The 19,961-nt window shown below is 40.1% G+C and overlaps 1 protein-coding gene across 1 annotated transcript in view; it reads left to right on the forward strand.

Annotated features, from left to right (window-relative positions):
- LOC115125028 (collagen alpha-1(XI) chain-like) overlaps positions 1-19,961 on the forward strand; it is a 255,449-nt gene that overhangs the window by 29,758 nt on the left and 205,730 nt on the right. The window contains 2 exon segments of the mRNA XM_065006101.1: positions 4,742-4,955; positions 11,072-11,234. Coding sequence (XP_064862173.1) covers positions 4,742-4,955; positions 11,072-11,234 — 377 coding nt within the window.

Consider the following 19,961-nt stretch of genomic DNA (forward strand, 5'->3'; position numbering starts at 1 on the left):
AGGGTCTACACCATAAGGACACGTAGGACAACGACCAAGCATTTATTAGCTCAAAGGATAAATACAGGACCAAGCTGGTTCTTGTCCTGTGGAGCCGTTGACCCTCTTTCTGGTTGAAAACATAGACCGTTTAAGACGCTAGTTGCCTACTTGGCCCGTACTGACAGGATATTGTATACAACTTTACTAGAAACAGTGGCTTGTTAAATACTTTCTCCTCCGTCTGTGAGTGTTGGCGCTTTGCCAAATTGTCCAGACAGCGAAGGAAAAAAATAAAGGCACAAAATAGCAGGAGATTAAATGAACAAGTGAGATTTTCTGTGATTTTAGGCCAAAAAATAATTTGCCTGGAAATGTTACTGGTTTTAAAGACTGGGAATTTCAGTCAAATAGGCTCAAATACAATTGAATGAAGTGGATTACAGTTTCCCAGTCTAAAAGAGAACGATTCCCAGTCTAAAAGAGAACGATTCCCAGTCTAAAAGAGAACGATTCCCAGTCTAAAAGAGAACGATTCCCAGTCTAAAAGAGAACGATTCCCAGTCTAAAAGAGAACGATTCCCAGTCTAAAAGAGAACGATTCCCAGTCTAAAAGAGAACGATTCCCAGTCTAAAAGAGAACGATTCAGCTTTTATTTCATCACCAGCAACCTATTTCATTCTAGTTAACGGTTAGTTAAATAATTACATTTGGTTTAGATTGTTCTCTTTTCACACACCTTGTAAAAAATGAATTGTCCAATTAGATCACTTGTGACTTTCAAGATTAGCCAGTTGGTCTAATACGTTCTTAAAGTACCCAGCAACAAAGGACACATTTAAACTTAAATTAAAGTAATTAGTATCTACTATAATTGGGAGGAAAATTAAAGGTACGAATCTGTAATTTTACGAGCCTGACCCTAACACTTCGTCTGGTAAACTGAAGGATGCAGCTGAGGGAAATGTAACCCCTCTCAAGTAGACAAAAGCTGTGGATGTGAGGGCTAACAGTCCATGAGATTGACATGATCATTTGAATGTGTCCTCGAGGATGGGTGTAACTAAGGACAAGCATTGAATTCTGGGCTCCCGAGTGGCCTCAGCGGTCTAAAGACACTGCATCTCAGTGCTAGAGGCATCACTACAGTCCCTGTTTCAAATGCAGGCTGAATCACATCTGGCCCTGATTGGGAGTCCCATAGGGCGGTGCACAATTGGCCCATCGTCGGCCGGGGTAGGCCGTCATTGCAAATAAGAATTTGTTCTTAAACTTGCCATGTTAAATAAAGGTAAAAACAAAAAGTATAGAAACAGGAAGTCTCCCAGAAATACGATGATGTCATTAGGACTGTAACAGTCATGGAATTTTGGGTGACGGTTATTGGTGAGGAAAATTGACCCCGGTCACCGTTATAACCCACCAGACATGCCACCAGGGGTCTTTTTCATGGTCCCCAAATCCAGAACAAATTCAAGAAAATGTGCAGATGTATATAGAGCCCTTATATAGAGGTATATAGAGCCCTTATTGCATTGAACTTCCTTCCGTCTCATATTGCTCAAATAAACAGCAAACCTGGTTTCAGAAAACAGATAAAGCGACACCTCTCCCCTATTTGACCTCGATAGTATGTGTGTATGCATTGATATGTAGGCTACGTGGGCCTTTTTAAATATGTGTGTAGTTCTATCCTTGAGCTGTTCTTGTCTATTGATGTCTATTGTATTATGTCATTGTGTATTATGTCGTTCTGTATTATGTCATTGTGTATTATGTCATTGTGTATTATGTCATTGTGTATTATGTCATTCTATATTATGTCATTGTGTATTATGTCATTGTGTATTATGTCATTGTGTATTATGTCATTGTGTATTATGTCATTCTATATTATGTCATTGTGTATTATGTCATTCTGTATTATGTCATTCTATATTATGTCGTTCTGTATTATGTCATTGTGTATTATGTCATTGTGTATTATGTCATTGTGTATTATGTCATTGTGTATTATGTCATTGTGTATTATGTCGTTCTGTATTATGTCATTGTGTATTATGTCATTCTGTATTATGTCATTGTGTATTATGTCATTGTGTATTATGTCATTGTGTATTATGTCATTCTGTATTATGTCATTCTATATTATGTCATTGTGTATTATGTCATTGTGTATTATGTCATTCTGTATTATGTCATTCTATATTATGTCGTTCTGTATTATGTCATTGTGTATTATGTCATTGTGTATTATGTCATTCTGTATTATGTCATTCTGTATTATGTCATTCTGTATTATGTCATTCTATATTATGTCATTCTGTATTATGTCATTGTGTATTATGTCATTGTGTATTATGTCATTCTGTATTATGTCATTGTGTATTATGTCATTGTGTATTATGTCATTGTGTATTATGTCATTGTGTATTATGTCATTCTGTATTATGTCATTCTATATTATGTCATTGTGTATTATGTCATTGTGTATTATGTCATTCTATATTATGTCGTTCTGTATTATGTCATTGTGTATTATGTCATTGTGTATTATGTCATTGTGTATTATGTCATTCTGTATTATGTCATTGTGTATTATGTCATTCATGTTCTGTGTTCTGTGTTCTATTGTATTATGTCATTCTGTATCATGTTTCATGTTTGGTGTGGAACCCCAGGAAGAGTAGCTAATGGGGGATCCTAATAAAATATACCAAAAATAATAAATAACCTGCTCCTGACTGCATGTGCTGCTGCTGCAGGGAGGGGGCGTTGCCTAGGCAACCGGAGACTCGTTTGCGACAACACCTTGCTTGTTTCAGCAAGGAGCAACAAAGTTTCATCACATTGTTAAGAGTCCATGTTACCGCAGAAACGGACTCAACCGAACGATTTCCCAGCCGTCACGTCTCCAGTCAGCTGTTTGTTCCACACTAAACGTTACTAAACATCCTCTCACTGTCAACCGCGTTGATTTTCAGCAAACTTACCATGTGTAAATATTTGTATGAACATAACAAGATTCAACCACTGAGACATAAACTGAACAAGTAACAAACAGACATGTGACTAACAGAAATGGAATAATGTGTCCCTGAACAAAGGGGGGTCGAAATCAAAAGTAACAGTCAGTATCTGGTGTGGCCACCAGCTGCATTAAGTACTGCAGTGCAGCTCCTCCTCATGGACTGCACCAGATTTGCCAGTTCTTGCTGTGCGATGTTACTTCACTCTTCCACCATGGCACCTGCAATCCTGTACCGATCCTGTGCAGGTGTTGTTACACATGGTCTACCACTGCGAGGACGATCAGCTGTCCGTCTTGTCTCCCTGTAGCGCTGTCTTAGGCGTCTCACAGTATATAATTTATTGCCCTGGCCACATCTGCAGTCCTCATGCCTCCTTGCAGCATGCCTAAGGCACTTTCACGCAGATGAGCAGGGACCCTGGGTATCTTTCTTTTGGTGTTTTTCAGTCAGTAGAAAGGCCTCTTTACTGTCCTAAGTTTTCATAACTGTGACCTTTAATTGCCTACTGTCTGTAAGCTATTAGTGTCTTAACGACCGTTCCACAGGTGCATGTTCATTAATTGTTTATGGTTCATTGAACAAGAATGGGAAACAGTGTTTAAACGCTTTACAACGAAGATCTGTGAAGTTATTTGGATTTTTACGAAATTATCTTTGAAAGACACGATTCTGAAAATGGGACGTTTCTTTTTATGCTGAGTTTATTATTATTATTATTATTAATCTTGATTTGACAGCCCTCGTGTGCGTCTGTGTGTCTGTCTGTTTATTTACATTTCAAAAGCCTTATTTTCTTTTTTGTCTTTTGGACTTCAAAAGCATCTTTTTGTCCCCGGTTATGATTTGTTTTTACAATGGTTATAACAGTTGTTTTATTTTCATGCTGGTCTTCATCCGGTTATAGGGTTATTCTTTAATTTTGCCAGCCCTAGATGTCATATTACCACATCCACCTCTATCCTGTCTAACTTTTCTGTGTCTGATGATGTCATATTGCTGCGTCCACCTCTATCCTGTCTAACTTTTCTGTGTCTGATGATGTCATATTGCTGCGTCCACCTCTATCCTGTCTAACTTTTCTGTGTCTGATGATGTCATATTGCTGCGTCCACCTCTATCCTGTCTAACTTTTCTGTGTCTGATGATGTCATATTGCTGCGTCCACCTCTACCCTCTCTAACTTTTCTGGGTTTGATGATGTCATATTACCACGTCCACCTTTAACCTCTTATTATTCTGGGTTTGATGATGTCATATTGCTAAGCTAACCTATCTACTTGCTGTTCGCCCTCCTCTAACCTTTTTTCCTTCACTTTTGGCGCTACACATTGATGATTACCCAGAAGTTTGGCAGCTAATGGGGATCCAAATAAACAGAGACAATCAGATGAATAAATGAACCTCTCTATCCAATCAGATGAATAAATGAACCTCTCGAACCAATCAGATGAATAAAGGAACCTCTCGTACCAATCAGATGAATAAATTAACCTCTCTATCCAATCAGATGAATAAATGAACCTCTCGTACCAATCAGATGAATAAATTAACCTCTCTAACCAATCAGATGAATAAATGAACCTCTCTAACCAATCAGATGAATAAATTAACCTCTCTAACCAATCAGATGAATAAATTAACCCCTCTAACCAATCAGATGAATAAAGTAACCTCTCTAACCAATCAGATGAATAAATTAACCTCTCTCTTCTTTTTCTTCTTTCACCAGGAGGAGTGTTCCCAGAGGACTTCTCAGTGATGTTCACCATCAAGCCCAAGGCAGGCAGCCAGTCCTTCTTGCTGTCTGTGTATAACGAGCAGGGGGTCCAGCAGCTGGGTGTGGAGGTGGGACGCTCTCCTGTCTTCCTGTACGAAGACCAGCATGGAAAACCTGCCCCAGAGGATTACCCACTGTTCAGATCCATCAACCTCGCTGACGGCAAGTAAGTGAAGTCTGAGACACCTGAGTAACTCATCACTACCGTATCACAGAACAAGGTATTTTATGTTACGGACAGGATTAGGGTTGGGGTAAGGTGAGGCGCTGTTTGGGTTAGTATTAGTATTTCTCTTTCCTCAGGTAAGTAACTGAAGTTTGACTGAATCTACGAGAAGTTAGAAGATGCTCATCGGTGTGCAGTTTTATGCTTGTTGTGCTTTTGATGTTGTACATGGAGGACGGCAAGATGTTTCTGAGAGGGTCTGTGGCCTTACTGAGTTCTTCCTGCAGACATACTCCATGCCCCCTACAGTACATTCGGAAACTATTCAGACCCCTTGACTTTTTCCACATTTCGTTATGTTATTCTAAAATGGATTTAAATGTGTTTTTAAATGTCCTCAACTATCGACACCCAATAACCCATCATGACAAAGCGAAAACAGGTTTTTAGAAATGTTTGCAAATGTATGAAAAATGTTAAAACAGAAAAAAAACATATTTACATAAGTATTCAGACTCTTTGCTATGAGACTCAACATTGATCTCAGGTGCATCCTGTTTCCATTGATCATCCTTGAGATGTTTCTACAACTTGATTGGAGTCCACCTGTGATACATTTTATTGATTGGACATAATTTGGAAAGGCACACACCTGTCTATATAAGGTCTCACAGTTGACAGTTCATGTCAGAGCAAAAACCAAGCCATGAGGTCGAAGGAATTGTCCGTAGAACTCAGAGACAGGATTGTAACACAGTAGCCTGCATCAATCTTGAATGAAAGAAGTTTGGAACCACCAGTTTTTGCTTTGTCATTATGGGGTATTATGTCATTATGGGGTATTGTGATGTCATTATGGGGTATTATGTGTAGATTGATGAGAACATATATATATTTTTAAATACATTTTAGAATAAGGCTGTAACGTAACAAAATGTGGAAAAAGTCAAGGGCTCTGAATACTTTCCAAATGCACAATAAGCTATGTTTTACAAGATGGGCTTACAATATCTAAGTGTTCGGGAATTCTCAAGAACGTATTCAAGGCTTCTAACAGACCCAAACAAATCACTGAAAATGCACAATTATTATATTGATATGCGTCATTGTTTAGTTATTGAAAACATAAGGAATATAACTGTGGGATGGCTGTATTTTTTTTTGAGTAACCCAATTATTTATTTGGCAGGGTTTTAATTACAAATCGTTTTTGCCAAATTATTTGCAGCTGTCTGTGTTGTTGATGTGTAGTTAACTGTCCAAATAAAAGAGTATGAGCTTCATAAATTACCTAACTGTAACATTAATATTCTGACTGTGAACTCTTTGCTAATTTGAAACATTTTGCAAAAACGTGTCTGATACAATTGTCTACAGTGAAATGAAGCGTTGCATTGGTATGTAACTTGAATGTCTGTGGTTGATTTATCTGTTTTCCAAAACTTGTAAAGTAGAGTTAGCCTGTTTCAATTACTGTAATTTTATTGTTTTATTGTTTGTTTAGCTAGGAATTTTTCTGAGAAGATCAAATTATCTTCAACAAGAACAACCTAGTTTAAAGTTTTAAATCTGTTGGCATCTCTCTGACTATACCAGACGGTAGATCATCTCTGACTATACCAGACTGTAGATCATCTCTGACTATACCAGACTGTAGATCATCTCTAACTATACCAGACTGTAGATCATCTCTGACTAATACCAGACTGTAGATCATCTCTAACTATACCAGACTGTAGATCATCTCTGACTAATACCAGACGGTAGATCATCTCTAACTAATACCAGACGGTAGATCATCTCTGACTAATACCAGACGGTAGATCATCTCTAACTAATACCAGACTGTAGATCATCTCTGACTAATACCAGACTGTAGATCATCTCTGACTAATACCAGACGGTAGATCATCTCTGACTAATACCAGACGGTAGATCATCTCTGACTAATACCAGACGGTAGATCATCTCTGACTAATACCAGATGGTAGATCATCTCTGACTAATACCAGATGGTAGATCATCTCTGACTAATACCAGACGGTAGATCATCTCTGACTAATACCAGACGGTAGATCATCTCTGACTAATACCAGACGGTAGATCATCTCTAACTAATACCAGACGGTAGATCATCTCTAACTAATACCAGATGGTAGATCATCTCTGACTAATACCAGACGGTAGATCATCTCTGACTAATACCCGACTGTAGATCATCTCTAACTAATACCAGACGGTAGATCATCTCTGACTAATACCAGACGGTAGATCATCTCTGACTAATACCCGACTGTAGATCATCTCTAACTAATACCAGACGGTAGATCATCTCTGACTAATACCAGACGGTAGATCATCTCTAACTAATACCAGACGGTAGATCATCTCTAACTAATACCAGACGGTAGATCATCTCTGACTAATACCAGACGGTAGATCATCTCTAACTAATACCAGACGGTAGATCATCTCTAACTAATACCAGACGGTAGATCGTCTCTGACTAATACCAGACGGTAGATCATCTCTAACTAATACCAGACGGTAGATCATCTCTGACTAATACCAGACGGTAGATCATCTCTAACTAATACCAGACGGTAGATCATCTCTGACTAATACCAGACGGTAGATCATCTCTAACTAATACCAGACTGTAGATCATCTCTAACTAATACCCGACTGTAGATCATCTCTGACTAATACCAGACGGTAGATCATCTCTGACTAATACCAGACGGTAGATCATCTCTGACTAATACCAGACGGTAGATCATCTCTGACTAATACCAGACGGTAGATCATCTCTGACTAATACCAGACGGTAGATCATCTCTGACTAATACCAGACGGTAGATCATCTCTAACTAATACCAGACGGTAGATCATCTCTGACTAATACCAGACGGTAGATCATCTCTAACTAATACCAGACTGTAGATCATCTCTGACTAATACCAGACTGTAGATCATCTCTGACTAATACCAGACGGTAGATCATCTCTGACTAATACCAGACGGTAGATCATCTCTGACTAATACCAGACGGTAGATCATCTCTGACTAATACCAGATGGTAGATCATCTCTGACTAATACCAGATGGTAGATCATCTCTGACTAATACCAGACGGTAGATCATCTCTGACTAATACCAGACGGTAGATCATCTCTGACTAATACCAGACGGTAGATCATCTCTAACTAATACCAGACGGTAGATCATCTCTAACTAATACCAGATGGTAGATCATCTCTGACTAATACCAGACGGTAGATCATCTCTGACTAATACCCGACTGTAGATCATCTCTAACTAATACCAGACGGTAGATCATCTCTGACTAATACCAGACGGTAGATCATCTCTAACTAATACCAGACGGTAGATCATCTCTGACTAATACCAGACGGTAGATCATCTCTAACTAATACCAGACGGTAGATCATCTCTAACTAATACCAGACGGTAGATCGTCTCTGACTAATACCAGACGGTAGATCATCTCTAACTAATACCAGACGGTAGATCATCTCTAACTAATACCAGACGGTAGATCATCTCTGACTAATACCAGACGGTAGATCATCTCTAACTAATACCAGACGGTAGATCATCTCTGACTAATACCAGACGGTAGATCATCTCTAACTAATACCAGACTGTAGATCATCTCTAACTAATACCCGACTGTAGATCATCTCTGACTAATACCAGACGGTAGATCATCTCTGACTAATACCAGACGGTAGATCATCTCTGACTAATACCAGACGGTAGATCATCTCTGACTAATACCAGACGGTAGATCATCTCTGACTAATACCAGACGGTAGATCATCTCTGACTAATACCAGACGGTAGATCATCTCTGACTAATACCAGATGGTAGATCATCTCTGACTAATACCAGACGGTAGATCATCTCTGACTAATACCAGATGGTAGATCATCTCTGACTAATATCAGACGGTAGATCATCTCTGACTAATACCAGACTGTAGATCATCTCTGACTAATACCAGACGGTAGATCAGCTCTGACTAATACCAGACGGTAGATCATCTCTAACTAATACCAGACGGTAGATCATCTCTGACTAATACCAGACGGTAGATCGTCTCTGACTAATACCAGACGGTAGATCATCTCTAACTAATACCAGACGGTAGATCATCTCTGACTAATACCAGACGGTAGATCGTCTCTGACTAATACCAGACGGTAGATCATCTCTAACTAATACCAGACGGTAGATCATCTCTAACTAATACCAGACGGTAGATCATCTCTGACTAATACCAGACGGTAGATCATCTCTAACTAATACCAGACGGTAGATCATCTCTGACTAATACCAGACGGTAGATCATCTCTAACTAATACCAGACTGTAGATCATCTCTAACTAATACCCGACTGTAGATCATCTCTGACTAATACCAGACGGTAGATCATCTCTGACTAATACCAGACGGTAGATCATCTCTGACTAATACCAGACGGTAGATCATCTCTGACTAATACCAGACGGTAGATCATCTCTGACTAATACCAGACGGTAGATCATCTCTGACTAATACCAGATGGTAGATCATCTCTGACTAATACCAGACGGTAGATCATCTCTGACTAATACCAGATGGTAGATCATCTCTGACTAATACCAGACGGTAGATCGTCTCTGACTAATACCAGACGGTAGATCATCTCTAACTAATACCAGACGGTAGATCATCTCTAACTAATACCAGACGGTAGATCATCTCTGACTAATACCAGACGGTAGATCATCTCTAACTAATACCAGACGGTAGATCATCTCTGACTAATACCAGACGGTAGATCATCTCTAACTAATACCAGACTGTAGATCATCTCTAACTAATACCCGACTGTAGATCATCTCTGACTAATACCAGACGGTAGATCATCTCTGACTAATACCAGACGGTAGATCATCTCTGACTAATACCAGACGGTAGATCATCTCTGACTAATACCAGACGGTAGATCATCTCTGACTAATACCAGACGGTAGATCATCTCTGACTAATACCAGACGGTAGATCATCTCTGACTAATACCAGATGGTAGATCATCTCTGACTAATACCAGACGGTAGATCATCTCTGACTAATACCAGATGGTAGATCATCTCTGACTAATATCAGACGGTAGATCATCTCTGACTAATACCAGACTGTAGATCATCTCTGACTAATACCAGACGGTAGATCAGCTCTGACTAATACCAGACGGTAGATCATCTCTAACTAATACCAGACGGTAGATCATCTCTGACTAATACCAGACGGTAGATCGTCTCTGACTAATACCAGACGGTAGATCATCTCTAACTAATACCAGACGGTAGATCATCTCTAACTAATACCAGACGGTAGATCATCTCTGACTAATACCAGACGGTAGATCATCTCTAACTAATACCAGACGGTAGATCATCTCTGACTAATACCAGACGGTAGATCATCTCTAACTAATACCAGACTGTAGATCATCTCTAACTAATACCCGACTGTAGATCATCTCTGACTAATACCAGACGGTAGATCATCTCTGACTAATACCAGACGGTAGATCATCTCTGACTAATACCAGACGGTAGATCATCTCTGACTAATACCAGACGGTAGATCATCTCTGACTAATACCAGACGGTAGATCATCTCTGACTAATACCAGATGGTAGATCATCTCTGACTAATACCAGACGGTAGATCATCTCTGACTAATACCAGATGGTAGATCATCTCTGACTAATACCAGACGGTAGATCATCTCTGACTAATACCAGACTGTAGATCATCTCTGACTAATACCAGACGGTAGATCATCTCTGACTAATACCAGACGGTAGATCATCTCTGACTAATACCAGACGGTAGATCATCTCTAACTAATACCAGACGGTAGATCATCTCTGACTAATACCAGATGGTAGATCATCTCTGACTAATACCATACTGTAAATGTCCAACCTGTGCTCAGGTTTTACCATTCAACATCAACAAATACACCACATACGTTTCATGTTCTCCTCCAAAATCTGTCATATATCTCTAACCCACGTCCTCCTCTGTCCGTGTGTAGATGGCATCGCGTGGCCATCAGTGTGGAGAAGAAGAGTGTGACCATCATTGTGGATTGTAAGAAGAAGCTGAGCAGGCCACTGAAGAGGAGCGACGGGGCGGCCATCAATACTGACGGCATCGTTGTCTTTGGAACCAGGATTCTGGATGAAGAAGTTTTTGAGGTAAGAACATTAAAGGCCCAGTGTAGTGCAAAACGTGATTTTCCTGTCTTTTATATATATTTCCACACTATGAGGTTGTAACAATACTGTGAAATTGTGTGAAAATTATAAGGACATTGGCCGTTGCTTACTGTGCCACAGTGTTGTTGATTTTATGTATGGATGATATGCAGCAAATGTTGGCTGGCTGTCTTTTTGGGACAGGCCTGTACCCGGGGGAAAAAAAGGGGGCTTAAGTTCCTATATAAAAATAGCAAAAAAAAGTTCAAATGATTGATTGACAGGTTGGCGCAAAATCTGTAATTCCGCTGTGCTGTGTCAGCACTATGGACCGAGCGCAGCGTGGTGTGTGTAAGGAGGCTATGGAAAGCCACTTGGGAAAATGGTTTCGGTTACCCGGTCATTTCCGGCTTTTGGACGATAAAATTGTATCTGGAAAAAAAATTCCGGGGCTGCTGAGGAGACAGAGAAAGCGAGAGAGGAGCCTTTTCCTAGGCTACTGTTGATTGTAAAGACGGAGGCCTTTTTCATTGAAGGAAAACTAAAGTTATAGAGGGGAAAGCCTACTAACCAGGGCTCCAGATGGCCACCATTTAGTTGCATTTTGCGACCCTTTGACACCAGGTGGTGGGAGTTAGAATGTATTGGTTGCATCGGGACAGGATGCACATTCATTCGTGTTAGGAGGCTAAAACCATGAGTCGGTCAAATTGTAAAGTGGATTACAATGGATCAGCCCCCCCCCACCTCTCTGATTCAGAGTGATTGGGTTAAATGCAGAGTACACATTTCAGTTGAAGGCATTCTGTTGTACAACTGACTAGGTACCCCCCTTTTGCAGCATATATAATAGTATACCCTGAAAAGTAAAAGCTTTCATTCCCGAAATAGGCTCGGCCGCCCTGTCCCACAACACACATTTTGGGACATCATATGAACAAAATGAACTTTCATTCAGTTGTACTGACTAGGTATCCCCCCTTTCATTCAGTTGTTCTGACTAGGTACCCCCCCCCTTTCATTCAGTTGTTCTGACTAGGTATCCCCCTTTCATTCAGTTGTACTGACTAGGTATCCCCCTTTCATTTCACAACAGCTACCTTATAAATGTAAAGGGATGAAGAATATGTACATAAGGATATATGAATGAGTGATGGTACAGAATGGCATGGGCAAGATGCAGTAGATGGTATAGAATACAGTATATACATATGAGATGAGTAATGTAGGGTATGTAAACAAAGTGGCATAGCTTAAAGTGGCTAGTGATACATGTATTACATAAAGATGGCAAGATGCAGTAGATTGTATAGAGTACAGGATATACATATGAAATGAGTAATGTAGGTTATGTAAACATTATATTAAGTGGCATTGTTTAAAGTGGCTAGTGATACATTTATTACATACATTTTCCATTATTAAAGTGGCTGGAGTTGAGTCAGTGTGTTGGCAGCAGCAACTCAATGTTAGTGGCTGTTTAACAGTCTGATGGCCTTGAGATAGAAGCTGTTTTTCAGTCTCTCGGTCCCTGCTTTGATGCACCTGTACTGACCTCGCCTTCTGGATGCTAGCAGGGTGAACAGGCAGTGGCTCGGGTGGTTGTTGTCCTTGATGAGACGCTGCTGCGCCTTCTTCACCACGGTGTCTGTATGGGTGGACCAATTCAATTTGTCCGTGATGTGTACGCCTAGGAACTTAAAACTTTCTACCCTCTCCACTACTGTCCCGTCGATGTGGATAGGGGGGTGCTCCCTCTGCTGTTTCATGAAGTCCACGATTTGTTGACGTTGAGTGTGAGGTTATTTTCCTGACACCAAACTCCGAAGGCCCTCACCTCCTCCCTGTAGACCGTCTCATCGTTGTTGGTAATCAAGCCTACCACTGTAGTGTCGTCCGCAAACTTGATGATTGAGTTGGAGGCGTGCATGACCACGCAGTCGTGGGTGAACAGGGAGTACAGGAGAGGGCTCAGAACGCACCCTTGTGGGGCCCAAGTGTTGAGGATCAGCGGAGTGGAGGTATTGTTACCTATCCTCACCACCTGGGGGGCGTCCCGTCAGAAAGTCCAGGACCAAATTGCACAGGGCGGGGTCGAGACCCAGGCTCTCGAGCTTGATGACGAGTTTGGAGGGTACTATGGTGTTAAATGCTGAGCTGTAGTCAATGAACATCATTCTTACATAGGTATTCCCCTTGTCCAGATGGGATAGGGCAGTGTGCAGTGTGGTTGCGATTGCGTCGTCTGTGGACCTATTGGGGCGGTAAGCAAATTGTAGTGGGTCTAGGGTGTCAGTTAGGCTGGAGTTGATATGGTCCTTGACTAGTTTCTCAAAGCACTTGATGACAGAAGTGAGTGCTATGGGGCGGTAGTCGTTTAGCACAGTTACCTTAGCTTTGTTGGGAACAGGAACAATGGTGGCCCTCTTGAAGCATGTGGGGACAGCAGACTGGGATAAGGTTTGATTGAATATGTCCGTAAACACACCAGCTAGCTGGTCTGCGCATGCTCTGAGGACACGGCTGGGTCTGCAGCCTTGCGAGGGTTAACACGTTTAAATGTTTTACTCACGTCGGCTGCAATGAAGGAGTGTCCGCAGGTTTTGGTAGCGGGCAGTGTCAGTGCCACTGTATTGTCCTCAAAGCGAGCAAAGAAGTTATTTAGTCTGTCTGGGAGCAAGACATCCTGGTCCACGACGGGGCTGGTTTTCTTTTTGTAATTCGTGATTGACTATAGACCCATATACCTCTTGTGTCTGAGCCGTTGAATTGAGATTCTACTTTGTCTCTATACTATATATCCCATATACCTCTTGTGTCTGAGGTAATTGAACAGTAAATTATAACAACAAGAGCCGAATTGTCTACCGACAATACATGACGATCACTGGATTAGGTTGCACGTGTAACGGTCGTCGTATGAAGAAGGTGTGGACCAAGGCACAGCGTGGTAAGTTTTCATATTATTTATTGAACTGAACACTAAATGCAAAAATAACAAGAGAATAAATGAAACCGAAACAGACCCGTAAGGTGCAAACACTGATACGGAAAACAACTACCCATAAAAACCCTGTGGGGAAAAGCTACCTAAGTATGGTTCTCAATCAGAGACAACGATAGACAGCTGTCCCTGATTGAGAACCATACCCGGCCAAAACAAAGAAATACAAACGCTTAGAGAAAGAACGTAGAATGCCCACCCAAATCACACCCTGACCAGCCCACAAATAGAGACATAAAAAGCTCTCCACGGTCAGGGCGTGACAGCACGAAGCCGTGAATGATTTGAGAAGATGAGAAGCCTACTCATTTGTTCTATTGCGTGATGCTGCAAAAAACGAATTGGTGCAACCAAAATCATGGGCTGGTGCCACCAACTGAAAAACTTAGTGGCACCAGGGGAAAATGTTAGTCTGGAGCCCTGCTACATGGGGAATGTCCTCCGTATGGAGGCGGCAGGGTAGCCTAGTGGTTAGAACGTTGGACTAGTAACCGGAAGGTTGCAAGTTCAAACCCCCGACCTGACAAGGTACAAATCTGTCATTCTGCCCCTGAACAGGCAGTTTAACCCACTGTTCCTTGGCCATCATTGAAAATAAGAATTTGTTCTTAACTGACTTGCTTTGGTAAAATAAAATAAAATTGGAAAATGTTTAATATTGTACTGGACAAAGTTGAGAAGAATTTTGGCGCGGCCAAAGCAGATTATTGTGCAACTCGTTATTCAGCTAGGATTGCATTTTGGAACTTTAATTTTGTATTTTTATTTGTATTGATAATCATTTGCCTTATTATTATTATGTTATTATTGTACGACTTATTTATTAATCCAAACTAATTCTTTAAATATGCAATACGTGTTTTGTTTCATTCTGTTGAGACATTTTCGTTGACTATAAATTAAGTTTGATCTGTATTTTTAATTGTGTGCTCCATATTTAGTTAAAGATGGGTTATAAGTAGGTCTGTTATTGAATACATATCATCAGCCTATTATTAGGTGTCAAGTGTTGGGTACGGTAGGCACTAAACCAGGTCTAAACCAGGTCGCAAATGTTTTGTTTCATTCTGTTGCTGCCTTTTTCTTTGGCCAAATTAAAGTTCCAACTGTAATGTAATGTTTGCCACAATATAATATCCTGCTCGTATTTTCACTATAAGCAATGACTTGACTTACTTTTAATATTACCTTAGTAAAGTTTAGGAACTTTTGTGAAGATTTGGTGTGGCTATTAGCCTATTAGCCTATTATACTGCAGGCCTATGATATGAAGGCAGTACTCACAGGCGCTCCAAATGACTCCGACAGTTGAATTTGAGGTGAGGAAGAATGTTTTAGCCATACCAGAGTTACTCCTATAATATGACAATATAATGCTTACCTTTAAACAAAATATTCGAATAGAAAATTATCTAATTAACTAATTAACAAATGAACTAATGAACTAATGAACTAATGAACTAATGAACTAATTAGTAAATGTTGTATTAGAACATGGTTTACTATGTCACTGTATAGTTGATTTTACGTATGGTCTCTACTACAATAGAGACAGGCCTCTCTTGTAAAAGAGATTGGATCGCCTGGAAATGAAAAAGGGATCGGTAAATAGATTTCTGTTACTCTTGATCTTGTTCTTGACAAGCAATTACACGTTTACTTTTTCTCAGATCTGAGAAGTTTGGTAACAACCACAGAATCGGCTGCTACTGCTGTTTTTTTTCTGATTCAGCTGGAAAACATGATGTAGGTCAGTGGTCAATTTTCTGATTCAGCTGGAAACATGATGTAGGTCAGTGGTCAATTTTCTGATTCAGCTGGGAAACATGATGTAGGTCAGTGGTAAATTTTCTGATTCAGCTGGACACGATGTCAAAATGCAAGCCGAGATCTACCCCTCAGATTTCTTTTAAACATGACTTAAAAAACATAAGCCTATGCAACATGAACCAATTAAAAACAGCTCTGTATCAATGAGGTTTGTGCAGTAGGCTATAGGCCCAATACATTATCACTGCATATTGGTTATACTTAAATTGCCCTGCCAATGTTGTTCTTCTGAGACCATTTTGAAATGATATATATAGTTTGTTGTATTACTCGTTTTTTCTACTGGACTGACGGCCTGCATCTGATGGTCAGTCTGAGGGGAGGGAGGGAGCAGAGGCGAGGCTGCCTCTCCCCCGACTCACTGTCCCTCCGCTCTCCGTCCCTCCGTAAAGAGAAAAGGGGACACAGTCTTCCAGCTGATGGTGAAACTCAAGTCGCACTGCATTCTTTCTGCCTCATACACCAATTCATTGTTGTTACTGCTGTGACCAGAGAAAGTTAAATATTCCTTGATATTAAATAAGACACAAGCCACTAATAATAGTGTATCAGAACACTTTGCTTTACTCATTGTATGCAGCTACAGTGCTGGTTGTAGCATGAGTGGAAGTAGGGAGAAGAACACTTTGCTTTACTCATTGTATGCAGCTAAAGTGCTGGTTGTAGCATGAGTGGAAGTAGGGAGAAGAACACTTTGCTTTACTCATTGTATGCAGCTACAGTGCTGGTTGTAGCATGAGTGGAAGTAGGGAGAATAACACTTTGCTTTACTCATTGTATGCAGCTACAGTGCTGGTTGTAGCATGAGTGGAAGTAGGGAGAAGAACACTTTGCTTTACTTATTGTATGCAGCTACAGTGCTGGTTGTAGCATGAGTGGAAGTAGGGAGAAGAACCCTTTGCTTTACTCATTGTATGCAGCTACAGTGCTGGTTGTAGCATGAGTGGAAGTAGGGAGAAGAACACTTTGCTTTACTCATTGTATGCAGCTACAGTGATGGTTGTAGCATGAGTGGAAGTAGGGAGAAGAACACTTTGCTTTACTCATTGTATGCAGCTACAGTGCTGTTTGTAGTCATTCATTACAGCTGCAGTGCTGGTTGTAGCATGAGTGGAAGTAGGGAGATTTTGTATGCATTTTATGTCTCATAAAAGTGTTGAACAATGTATTGACAGTGCTGAATAGTAATTTAAACATGAACTAACTCATAAAAACAGCAGCTCTTTGTTGTATTCGTTGAGTCTCTCTCTAGTCATGGTTTCAATAGTTTTTACATCTCAAAGCAGCAACTTCGCCGTGCGTCCGATTCTTCTTTGGCGCGAGGAAACTGTACGGACACGGTGATCTGAGCTATCTCATTGGCCAGCGGTAGGCTTGTAGGTGCACTTGATATGCTCTCTGGGCCAACTGAGTTCTACCTTCAGTTGTACCTTCATCAATAGTGCTGCTGAATCAAGTGCACCTACCGCCAACAGCGCAAAATAAGTCAAATGTTTGACGATCGACTAGGAATGCCTTGGTGATCACTGACATACAGTATATGAATGTGGATGGATCTTATTGGAGGCATAACTGCATAACACTTGGTCTCAATGATACTAATAATCAGCATGCATTGGAGTCTACTGGCAGTGAGTGGCGTTAGGAGTCGTAAAGTTAATTTGTCTTCAGAAACCAGTTTCTTTATTTGACTTTCATACAATTCTTTCATAAATGGTTTTATGGACTATATAACAACAGTACTTGGCTTTCTGCACTTGGATAGAGCCCTGGACTGTTTCAAGGGAAAATGCCACTTGTGTATGACTTTAAACTAGTTTTTTTCCCCTAAAAGAGGAATTGAGAAGAAAGTCTCCATAGAAGTGTGAAATAAGAAAATGATATGAGGGAGCATATTAAGGATAATTCATTTTTGCCATGGAGATGGTTTGTGACATAGAAAGTGCTGAGAGTTTTCAGTCATGAATAATATTGTCACTGAGTAACTGTCAGTTTTACTACTACAAAATGTCTTTATTTTGAGTCACTAGAGGACAAGGGGACTCATGGGGTGCAAAACCTGAGAATGTCAAGAAATAGGAATTGTGAATTTAATTGGTAAAACGATGAACGATATAACTCAGAAGCACCCAAGAAGTATTTCAGGAGATCCTAACATACATCCAAGAAGTATTTCAGGAGATCCTAACATACATCCAAGAAGTATTTCAGGAGATCCTAACATACATCCAAGAAGTATTTCAGGAGATCCTAACATACATCCAAGAAGTATTTCAGGAGATCCTAACATACATCCAAGAAGTATTTCAGGAGATCCTAACATACATCCAAGAAGTATTCCACGAGATCCTAACATACATCCAAGAAGTATTTCAGGAGATCCTAACATACATCCAAGAAGTATTTCAGGAGATCCTAACATACATCCAAGAAGTATTTCAGGAGATCCTAACATACATCCAAGAAGTATTCCACGAGATCCTAACATACATCCAAGAAGTATTTCAGGAGATCCTAACATACATCCAAGAAGTATTTCAGGAGATCCTAACATACATCCAAGAAGTATTCCACGAGATCCAATCTTAACATACATTTAAAGAGCAAATTGACCAGTATAGCTCTCATTACTCTTGACTTGATAATACTGAAGGTCTGGCAATATACCTTAGCTGTGAACCCAGCTTGAAGAAAAGCCTTGATGTAACTTGGATTATTTAATGATATTCGCAAATGGACCAGCAGTATAGCTCTAATTACTCCTAATAATAGACGTCTGATCTTTCTCCTTTTCTCTTAACCCAGCTTTACCACAGACGGGTAGTTGAGAGGTCTAGGGAAACTATGAGCGACATGCTATATACCTACAGTATGATACACGTAATAGCCCCAGTCTGTCAGACTGTCAAAGTACCTGTCTTGGTATTGAGAGTGAAACACTAAACTGAAAATATGTTGCCTACGTGTATGGACAGCTAACCAGCTATTTCTGCACTTAACCATACAGTAGAAATGAAGGGTTAGCATTTAGCTAAATAGCATTGGGACTCTCCCACCACAGATATTTTTATTTTAAACTGTCCCGAGGCCAGGTTCGGCGTGATTCTTTGTTTAAATGTAAATTATGTTAAACTGAGTGGAATTATAGAGCAATTTTGCCTCTTTTTCCTCTGTTTAGAAACAATGAGAAGAGAAAATGATTTTGTTTGTGCCAGGGGAGACCAGGTTCGCACGTTGGAAGACTGTCCCAACTGGCACCCTATACCCTATATAGTACACTACTTTTAACCAGGGCCCGAAATGCACTATATAAAGAATGTAGTGCCATTTTGGACAGAGATGAGAGCTATTTCTTCATCTGTAATCATTTCCACTTCAACTTTAATAGGGTTTGTAGATTCATATCTTTGTTCCTCAGAGAGTATAGTTCCCATAAATACTGTCATCTTGTTTCTAAGAGAATATAGTTCCCCTAAATACTGCCATCTTGTTTCTAAGAGAATATAGTTCCCCTAAATACTGCCACCTTTTTTCTAAAATAATATAGTTCCCCTAAATACTGCCACCTTGTTTCTAAGAGAATATAGTTCCCCTAAATACTTCCGTTTTGTTCCTGACAGTATAGTTCCCCTAAATACTTCCATCTTGTTTCTAAGAGAGTATAGTTCCTCAAATACTTCTGTTTTGTTCCTGACAGTATAGTTCACCTAAATACTTCCATCTTGTTTCTAAGAGAGTATAGTTCCTCAAATACTTCTGTTTTGTTCCTGACAGTATAGTTCCCCTAAATACTTCCATCTTGTTTCTAAGAGAGTATAGTTCCTCAAATACTTCTGTTTTGTTCCTGACAGTATAGTTCGCCTAAATACTTCCATCTTGTTTCTAAGAGAGTA

This window comes from Oncorhynchus nerka, linkage group LG20 (genome assembly GCF_034236695.1).
Source record: "Oncorhynchus nerka isolate Pitt River linkage group LG20, Oner_Uvic_2.0, whole genome shotgun sequence".
Classification (NCBI taxonomy): Eukaryota; Metazoa; Chordata; class Actinopteri; order Salmoniformes; family Salmonidae; genus Oncorhynchus; species Oncorhynchus nerka.